Here is a 10,562-nt window from a genome sequence, read left to right as displayed (position 1 = left end):
TTCATATTGGAAACACTTTAGATGGAATATAATTTTATATTGTATATCATTGATTTTTGCATCTGAGAGCAAGACTCTTCTTCTTTCTTAAAATTCTGAAGGAGGTCACTGTGTGCTATATGTCGTTTTACTTAACGAAAATAACCTGTCTTGGTCCTGGGAGAAAATTTGCCTCGTTACATCCTATTTCAGAGTTTCAATTAGCGAAATATAGAATGTCTAAAAAGTAGCGTTACTTTTTCCGAGATTCTTGCTTAGTTTATTGATAGTTACGTTTACGAAACTCGTCTGCTTTGGTTGCTAGTTAGAGTCAGGGTTACTAAAAAACAAAGGCATTTTATTAGATCAAGTTCTAACTTGATCAATTTTTATATTCAATTTGTGAAGCCATTTCTTTATTTCCCCAGATGGTGTTGCAGTTCTGCATAAACTTAAACAGTTCCCTTCTATTCAGGTGAAATATCCATCAGAGTTTAAAAGGGACAATACCTCTTTTATGTTTTATCAAACCTGGGTGGATTAGGAATTATCATATTTGTGTAAATAGGAAATGCTTATTATTACCATGTAAATTATCGTATCACCATACTTAGTTAATATTTTCCCCGTTGGAGCCCTTGGGGTCATAGCATCCTGCTTTTCCAACTAGTGTTGTAGCTTAGCTTGTAAAAATAATAATAATAATAATGATAAGAACAATAATAATATATGCTCACTTTGATTATTAATGTTTACGATATTGTTGCTATTATACAACCACATAATGTATGGGCACAGTACAGCCTTATATAATTTTATTCAAGTCTCTGAGTTGTTTATTTTGTCTTTCATATAGTCCCCAGCAAACCGAAAAATCTCCGCATCGGCTACATTGATGCCAACAACATCGGCATAGAATTCGAGGACCCTGATGATTTTGACAGATGTCCCATCGCAGCCTACCACCAGGAAATCGAGGAGGTGCAGCAAGCCAGCAAGATATCGCTGGCCGACCCTCAGACCCCATCAGACCAATCGCACCACCATGCTTTCACATTCCTTACTCCCAATACCCTTTACAAGATAAGCGTCACTTCATTGACCGAGTGGGATATTGCCTCCCACCCAGCCACTATTGAGGCTGAAACTCTGTGGCACTAAGATCTGATACTGCTGTGATCAGTCGTCTCAGAGGTTTGCAAATTCTTATGAGCTGTTGTATTTAGGTGGAAATGTTAAATCTGTAATAATAAACATCAGTTAATTACTTGTAAGAATTTTCTTTTTCCATAGATTGACTAAATCCATGGAGGGTTCGTTGGCTAAATTCATCAAAAGATAGCCAGTGCCTTGTGATGCATAGTGCCTATCTATCAAAGGCAAGGGATCCCTGCCGGTCCATACTAATTTAATTCCAATAAGATCATCCGCAGGCATCAGGAGTAAAAGCCGAAAAGACATCTTGTGTATCGCCTTAAACCCAATCCTTCACCCTGCTGCCAGTGACTTCATCGAGATTTAGGGGGCATTCCCTCATCACACACTGTTCTCATTACTCCATATATGTGGATAAATGTTTTTATTTAATTGTTGAGTGGGGACTTGTTCCGGGCAAGCCTCCTTGCGTCATGTGTGCAAAGGTCAGTGGGGGAGGAAATGGAGCACTATTGCTCAAGGCTCAAACACCCTGTTAATAACTTTGATGACATAATTCACGAACCTTCACACTGATAATAAAGTCTTCTCTTCATCCAGAGACCTAAAAACTCCACACGTGACTAAGTAATTAATTGATGGTCTTCCTTGGCTTTGTCAATCTAAGGCTCTATTTCGAATCCGTCCAAGTGACCCCAGTGAGATGCTGGACAGGCATTTACGTTAACATAGCTAAAGTCAATGGATAGGAGCGGTGATGTATTTGGGTGAAGTTAAATGGGGATCTTCACCTTCAAACCACTAAGTTAACGATATGTACACTCGCTTATACCAATTCACCTATACCTAGAGTGGGTTACTCTTAACATCTTGGGTGCATCTAACCTGTATTATACTATAGGCTGGTAGAATCTTCAAATAATGGGGTTAAAGATACCAATGTCTGTAGTCTCTTCTAATTTCTTTATTACAGTAAAGAGGGGAATCAGAGTAACTCAATAATAACTTATTCAAATGGCAAAGTTAATAAATGAAATAGTAACTGCAATTTACAGCAGAAAACATTGAAAAGGATAAACTGTATGAACACGTGGGATTAACCCTCAAACGGAATAAATAAAATCAAAATCTTATGGTAAATAACTTATGTGGTAGGCTGCTATGAGGTCCCAACATGTGGTCAGTGACCTTAAGGAATTACCGACAAATAAGAAACAAGTACATCAATTTCCGCGCATGCAACCCGAAAAATGTAATGCCAGAACGTTACCTAAACTTATCTAAATGGGGAATGGCCAGTAATTAAACTCACATGATTTTTTATCCTGGACGCCCGTGTCCAGAGAATGGCGGTCTTAAGTTCTACCTCACTAGGCCTACTGCACTGGTTTAGCGGAGTCAATGGCCCCTTCCTACTGGCCCCTAGCCTTGATCAGAGGTTTCTGCAGGACTGGATGCTTCTCCTCAATATCTGTGACCTTTCAAGGTGTCTACTTGTCCTCGTCCTTGTGGAATCTGGATCCGTCAATGTGGAAGGGGGACAGGCTAGTGGGGGAGAGTGGGAGCACGAAGTTGACTCGGAGAGCAATTGACCCACTTGGCAGTAACGTGTCGCACCGTGGCCTGGAACATTGTGAGGTCGAGTTCAGGTCGGCACCATACAGCTTCCTTCACTCAACAACAGTGCATCCCAATGTGTAGGCCAGTGGTCTTGAGATGCCATCTCAAACTTAGGACAGGCTTGAAACACTTGTGGTTTGCGAGTTTTAATCAATACGCTTATTTAGAATAAAAGGAGAAATCTTGCAACTCCAGGGGACAAAGATAATCCTAGCTCTAAACAGAGAGACAGACCATAGTCGAGTGATGTTTTATTTTCGAGATGGTCGAGTACATTGACCGTGAGAACGGAATTGTAGTGACCTGGGTAGGTGACTGTCCGACCGTGAAGAGATGAGAAATGCGGGGCATTTGTGTTTTCTTACATTGACTTTATGGTTAATATAAAAGCCCACGCTTGACATACAGCAATGAGTCTTACATAAAAATGAAGGGCAGGTGATTCTGTGCCTAAATACATAAACGATATTTACAGGGTATTTACACAAAATATGTACAAAGGTAAAAAGAGTGCTGCAAGCATTGTAGGACGTTGTCCTTACAACTACTCCCCCCCCCCAAGACAATTATTAAAAAAGGAAAATTTTTTAATGATTGTATTAAAAGAAAATAAACAGGTAAAACATAAATATACATATTAGTCTCTGTAGCGAGAAAAGGGGTTGTAGGCGATTCATTTCGTGGGGTGTGACTGAGGACACCCTGGGAAGGCCAGGCCCGTTGGAGAGGTGGTGGGACCGGCAGGTCCCTTGGTCGACTAGTCATTTGCTATGCATATCTACCAGCAGTCCGTGGTGAGTGAGGAAGTCCGTACCCAGGAGGGGCACCTTGACATCTGCGATCAGGAGAGGCCAGCTGTAATCCCGGCCAATGATGGCTATGTTCAGCATCCTCGTCCCGTGACAGGTGACAGGGCTGCCGTTCGCGGCAACATCGTCTGATGTGAAGGTGTGGTCGTCCTTTGAAGGTGAGACCGTTGACACCGTACCGCCGGTATCCACACGGAACCTTTTTCCTGAGTTGACATCAAGGATGTAGAAGCCCATGTAATCGGGCCTCGCTAGCTCCACTGTTGCTTGTAGGCGTGGTCGCCCACCTAGTTGTTGCCGTTGTTCCTGCTGGGGGTACTGCTGCTGTCGGTGTGGCGGTGGCTGTGGGCGGGAATACTTGGGTCTCCCGCTGTGGATCGCGTTGACCCCTACCTCATCTGGCTCCGCCAGGTAATCTTCTGTCTCCTCCGTGACAGCGATGACGGAGGTGGTGGTTTAATATCTGGCAGCCTGGGCTGCCAGGTGGAGTTTGTCGGCCTTCGTGACCAACAATGGTACATCCAGGTCCTCAGCGCCCCCCAACTGGGAGCTGATGCTTTGGGGAAAGCTACGGAGGAAGATCCCCTTTGACAGGCTTTTCTCCTTGGGCCGCCCATTGCTGTCGAGATCATTTAGCTGGAGGAGATCCATCAGTTCGTCCCAGGCTGCTGAGGGATGGCTGTCGCCAAGGGGCGTTGTCATCAGGTCGAGGCGCGCCGGGCCCTCAGGGGTACCGGGAGGTCATAGGCCTCCGTCAGTTTATTCTTTAGGTTGCTGTACCTCATGGGTCCTGGACTCTTTCAGCTGGGAGGAAATTCCTTTAAATGTCTCCGGTGTCAGCATTACCATCACCATGTCCGATTTTCTTGTTTCATCGGTGATGTTTGCAACCTGAAGTGGGACTCAGCACGCTGAAACCATACCGTAGCTGCGTTACTTGTGTGATTATGGTGCCGTGCCCTTCAGTCGCGAGATACTGTCGATGTCTGAGTCTGGTCTCTGACCTCACACTCTGAAACTCAGTCGTGAGCCGTATTTAGTTCGCTAACGGAGTAGGAATTTCAAACAGCCGAGTGGTCGCTAATTGCCGTGGCAAAAACTGCTTTTGGAAACGCCTGAACACAAAATGATTTGCGCCGTAATGAATCTCCGTTAGTAGCGTTGGTGTATGTGGAGTTGCGATCCTTAATGATTTGTCGAAATCGCCATTGTAAGTCCGTTAAGGGAAACTTCGTAACAAAACTTTGCTAACGCCAAAATGCAGAATTACTTGGGCCGTGATGAGTTCGTTAATGGTGTCGAGCCCAAACGATTTCTTTGGAAATTGCCGTTGTAAGTCCGTTGAGGGAAAACAACGGGGTCACCAGTTGTGAAGGTACGAGAGATAGATCATAGTCGAGTGATGCTTTATTTCCGAGAAGTGACGAATACTTTGACCTGTGCGGATGGAATTGTAGCGACCTGGGTTGGTGACTGTCCGACTACGAACAGGTAAGAAATGCGGGGCATTTGTATTTTCTTACATTGACTTTATGGTTAATATAAAAACCCACGCTTGACATACAGCAATGAGTCTTACATAAAAATAAATACACACACACACACACACACATATATATATATATATATATATATATATATATATATATATATATATATATATATATATATATGTATATATATATATGCGTGTGTGTGTGTGTGTGTGTGTGTGTGTGTGTGTGTGTGTGATGTTGGTGATGGTTTCCTACAGGAATACTGTACTGGTATTTTCTTATCTTCAAGTTTTTAGATGTAAGCCTTTGGTTTAAGAAATGATGAATATTCCTTTTTGTATTTATTGACGACAGCACTGTTTCGACCAAACTATGTCATTATTGGTTAACATAAGTTTACAATTCCTTTTATATTACGAGCTTTTACAAAGATTATGCTTATTTTTTTATTATATTCTATAGAAATTAAAAGATTGAAAATGGAAAGGGGAAATGTTTCAAAATTCAGAGATCCCTACATTATGAAGAGGATAATAGCTGATTATGTACTTGTGTATAGGTCACACATTCTGTGTGTGTGTATATATATATATGTATATATATATATATATATATATATATATATATATATATATATATATATATATATATATATACATTTATACACGCACACTCAGACGTGCACCACTACAGAGAATATCCGTATTGCACTCTGCTTGAAGGAAGCATATAATCAGAATCCCGTTGAATGTTCGCTGTTGGCCCTTGGAGGGTAATGGTTACAGCTTCAGCTGTTTTTAGCAAACTGGGTTTCAGCAATCAATTCTTTCAAGGAGGGTTTCCTATCATGGACATATGGTGGCCTATTGCTAACGTCTTTGCCTGGTGATAGCCACACTGGAGTTCGAGTCCTGCTCAAACTTATTAGTTCCTTTGGTCACTGCAAACTCAACATCCTTTAGAGTTAAGAATATTGGTTTGGGAGAGCCTATAAGGTCTATCTTCTGATTCATCAGTAGCCATTGAATAAACCCTCCTTAGTCCTAGCTAGGGTGGAGAGGGAGCTTGTGCTCTGATTATGATTCTGTATATATGGTCAGTTTCTAGGGCATTGTCCTGCTTGATAGGGGAATGTTACTTTCCCTTGCCTCTGTCATTCATGAACGGCCTTTAAACCTTAAACCTTTAGTGTTGGTTTATTGTCCCCATGATATTTGTAGGCAAGCATACATCTTGGAAGTGTAGCAGAAGTGAGTCCAATATAGTCTCCTTTTTTTTTTTTTTTTTTGAGATTTACACATCTCCGAGCATGAAAGTTTATGAACTACGTATTTAAAGTTGAATAAAAAACATTTGCTTCTTTTGCAGATATGGAGAAAAAGTACTTATTTAAATAGCCTTTTGAAATATAATGAAATCATTATGCATAGAAACAGTATAGACTTCAACAAAATTTAAGAGGTCTTGTTATCTGGTGAAGCCTTTTATCGCTGTACCAAACAGTAGGCTACCGAGTGGCTTTGACCTCCCATACAATGTATCACTGGGAAGAGGCTATATATATATATATATATATATATATATATATATATATATATATATATATATATATATATATATTTATATATATATATATATATATATATATATATATATATATATATATATATATATATATATATATATATATATATATATATATATGGATGATCCTATCTTCGATTGTCTTCTTACCATTATGGCTAAGATACAAGAAGATGGTAGAATCACCTCTTTTGTCTTTGTTGGTGATTTCAATTCTCACTAGAGACAGTGGTTAAATTCTGTTTCTCTTACTGATTGCCATGACTTAAGAGCTTTAGAATTTGCCTCTGAATCAGGCAGTGAGAAAATCATAATTGAAGCTACCAACAGGTCTGGTAACAGCTTGGACCTCTCATACACCGACTCCCCTGGCGTTATAACAAGATTTGTTTTCTGGTTGGGACATCTTATTGTGCCTTGATTTCATTAGTAGTGAAGACTGAGCAGCCTGTCCCTGATGAGTGACACTCATATAAGATTTATATGAAATATCAAGCCAACTGGAATGGGATTTTGAGTGATCTTTGGAGATTAATTGGCCACAATTGTCCTTTTGTCCCTTTGAATAAGAATCTAGTCATCATGATTTATAGGCGTATCCCTTCTCGTGTGCTAAGATACCGGGTGAAGGACAAACCCTTGTTCATTGATGTTTGTAGACGTGTTTATTTAGAGAAGCAGGTGGTCTATCCTTTTTGGAAGGGTAACAGATCAGATTTGACTTGGAATAACTATAATCAACTTATAGCATTTGCTCAGAGAGTTTATGCTTCAATTGAGAAGGAATACAATTTAACCATAAAAGAAACCGTCTCTGGTACAACCCAGGAACATAAGTGGTGGACTACCCTTAAATCTGCACTCTTTGGTGTAGATGCAACAGTTCCTCCTTTACCTAAACCAGAAGGCTTTTTCACTCACTGTCCAAAGGAAAAAGCAACCCTTTTGGCTGATGTGTTTAACAGTAAACAGAATAATCAGAAACTTGATCTTCCTCATTTTTGTTTTCCTGAGGCTAAATTAAGTAGTTTAGCTTTTCGATCTCGTGAAATTAAAGCTCTGTTGATGGATCTTGATGCTTATGGAGGTGCAGACCAAAATGGTATTATTTTTCCTTTGTTTTTTTATAAAGACTGCAGATTTCTCAGCTCCAAAGTTATCTTTTTTTTTTTTTTTTTTTTTTTGCGCAAGTTAGCAAAAAGAGGAGCTTTTATGATTTGTTGGAGAATGGGTAATGTTACTCCACTATGTAAATGTGTTTGTGGTAGCTCAAGTCCAACTTATTACTGCCCAATATCCATAACTCCCATATTGTCTAAAGTTTTTGAATGTCTTTAGGCAAAACATCTTAATGGGTTTGCTGAAGGTAGTCATCTGTTCCCTAATTTACAATTTGGTTTTCGTAAAGGCCTTGGAGCATTTGATACTCTTCTTACAATCTCCAATGCTGTACAGAAATCCCTTGAATGTGGTCAGGAAGTTCGTAGGATTTGCCTTAATTTTAGTGCTGCCTTTAACTGTGTTAATCACGAACTCCTTGTTTTTAAACTCAAACAGTTGAGAGGTGTTGGTTTATTTCTTAGCATCGTTATTGAATTTTTAAATAGATCGCAAAGAGTTGTTGTTTATGGGTACCATAATGAGTATAAGGAATGTGATAGCTGGTGCTTTTCAGGGTAGTGTTCTTAGCCCATTACTTTTCATATTATTTACACATGACACTTAGTTTGGCCTTGAAAACCAGATTATTGCAAATGCAGATGATGCTACACTCTTTGCATCAATTTCATCTTCTTAATGTAGATCTGGGGTTGCTGAATCCCTTAATAGAGATCTAGCTAATGTTAGTGCATGGTGCAAATTATTGAGCATGAAGCTGAATGCTAACAACATTCAAAGTATGATTGAATGTAAATCAAGGATTGGTGCCAATCAACATCCAGATCTCAGCATTTGTAACACTACGTAACATAACTTAATCTTTAAATTTAACTTAAAATGAAATCAGCTTAATGTAAACACACTTAAAAATAAATGTTAATCTTACGTTACACTAAACTTAATTCTAATTTTGTTTCCATTTTCATTTTTTTACTTTTCCTCTTCCGGCTTGGCTCTTTTTGCCTTACTTTTTGACTCTCTTTCACCTTCACTTTTTGCCGGCCTTTTTAAAAGGAACCTATCTAGGGATGTTTGCTTTTGTCTCCCCTTCAAAATGTTACGAAAATGACGTACACAAGTGTCGTCACAAAAGGCTAACCTACGACCACATGCCAACTTGTCCGGGTGCCTCTTTTCCATAAAATCAGAAAACTCCTGTCACTTTGCTAACATGTCTCTGATTTTTGTCGTAGAAAGGCAGTCCTCATCTTCCACCACCTCCTCGCTACTGAGCTCCTGCAGCACCTCCGAATGTTGCATCTCCTGGAGCTCCATCAAATCCTGTGTTGTGAGCTCTTCCTGATACTCCTTGATAAGATCGTTCACGTCTGCCTCGTCTACCTCCAGCCTCATGGACTTTCCAAGAGACGCAATTTCATCCACCACAATAGGTTCGGGTTCATCAGGGTCTGGCGTATCGAACCCTTCAAAGTCCATCTCAGCGACGGAAGCTGGCCACAATTTCTTCCATGCTGAATTAAGAGTTCTTCGTGTGACACCCTGCCATGCATTGTCAATAATTTTTAAGCAGTGGATGATATTGAAATGTTCCTTCCAAAATTCACATAGGATGAGATTGGTGTTGTCTGTAACATCGAAGCATTTCTTGAACAAATGCTTCGTGTACATTTTCTTTAAAGTTGGAAATTACTTGTTGGTCCATGGGCTGGAGGAGTGGCGTGGTGTTGGGCGGGAGATAAAGGACCTTGATGAACCTGTACACATCAAGAATGTCCTCTTCGAAACCAGGAGGGTGACTAGGGGCATTGTCGAGGACCAGGAGACATTTCATTGGCAGGCTTTTCTTGGCCAAACATTTTTTGACTGCCGGACCAAAGCACAGATCAACCCATTCTGTGAAGAAATGCCGCGTAACCCAAGCCTTAGCATTAGTGCGCTACATCACTTGCACTTTTTCTTTCAATATCCTTTGGCTCTTGAAAGCACGTGAGTTTTCTGAGTGGTACGCCAGCAGTGGCTTGACCTTACAGTCACCGCTGACATTGGCACACAAGGCTAGAGTTAACCGGTCCTTCATGGGTTTATGGCCCGGTAGTCTCCACTCCTCTGCCGTGATGAATGTCCTCCTGGGCAACTTATTCCAGAAAAGGCCAGTTTTATCGCAGTTGAGCACTTGTTGGGGGATGTATCCTTAATCTGCGATAACTGAGGCAAAGGTTTAGACGTTGTCCGCCGCGGCTTTCGAGACGGAACTTGCTGCTTCCCCATGCCTCTCAACCAGGTATATCCCAGTCTGTTTTTTTAAATTATCCAACCAGCCATGACTGGCTTTGAAGGGTTCTGCTGGTGAAGAAGTCTCCCCTCTCTCAGCTGTTTGCTTTCCTTTCAAGTCATCGTAGATTCTGCTGGCCTTCTTACAGATGATCGTCTCGGTCACATTATCTCCCACCAACTGTTTCTCCTTTATCCATATTAAAAGAAGCCTCTCCATCTCGTTATGAATATCACTGCGCAGCTTGGAAAGGATGGTTAATCTTTTGGAAGGCTTGGTGCTCTTTATAGCATCCATCTGCTTAAGGATGGTACATATTGTTGATGTACTCCTCTCATATTGGCTAGCCAGCTCAGTCACTCGTACAAGCTCACTTGCTTTGGACCCATTGCTTATTCACTTAATTCTGTACTGATTAACGCAAAAAACACGTAAAAAATGCAAAACTACAGCCAATGCTTGAAGATAACTTTACGCAACGGAGATCCGACGGGAAAGAGCGAGCGATGCTGTCCTGGTGAGCAG

At 40.7% G+C, this 10,562-nt stretch overlaps 1 protein-coding gene across 1 annotated transcript in view; it reads left to right on the top strand.

The window, feature by feature from the left end:
• LOC137630812 (uncharacterized) overlaps positions 1-1,248 on the top strand; it is a 1,764-nt gene extending 516 nt beyond the window's left edge. Inside the window, exon 2 of the mRNA XM_068362358.1 lies at positions 836-1,248. Within this exon, the coding sequence (XP_068218459.1) occupies positions 836-1,140 (305 nt within the window). The 3' untranslated portion in view covers positions 1,141-1,248. The remainder of the gene's footprint in view (positions 1-835) is intronic.
• The last annotated feature ends 9,314 nt before the right edge of the window (positions 1,249-10,562 follow it).

Source organism: Palaemon carinicauda, chromosome 39 (genome assembly GCF_036898095.1).
Source record: "Palaemon carinicauda isolate YSFRI2023 chromosome 39, ASM3689809v2, whole genome shotgun sequence".
Lineage (NCBI taxonomy): Eukaryota > Metazoa > Arthropoda > Malacostraca > Decapoda > Palaemonidae > Palaemon > Palaemon carinicauda.
Note: the sequence above shows the minus strand (reverse complement) of the source record. Positions and strands in the feature narration are given on the sequence as shown.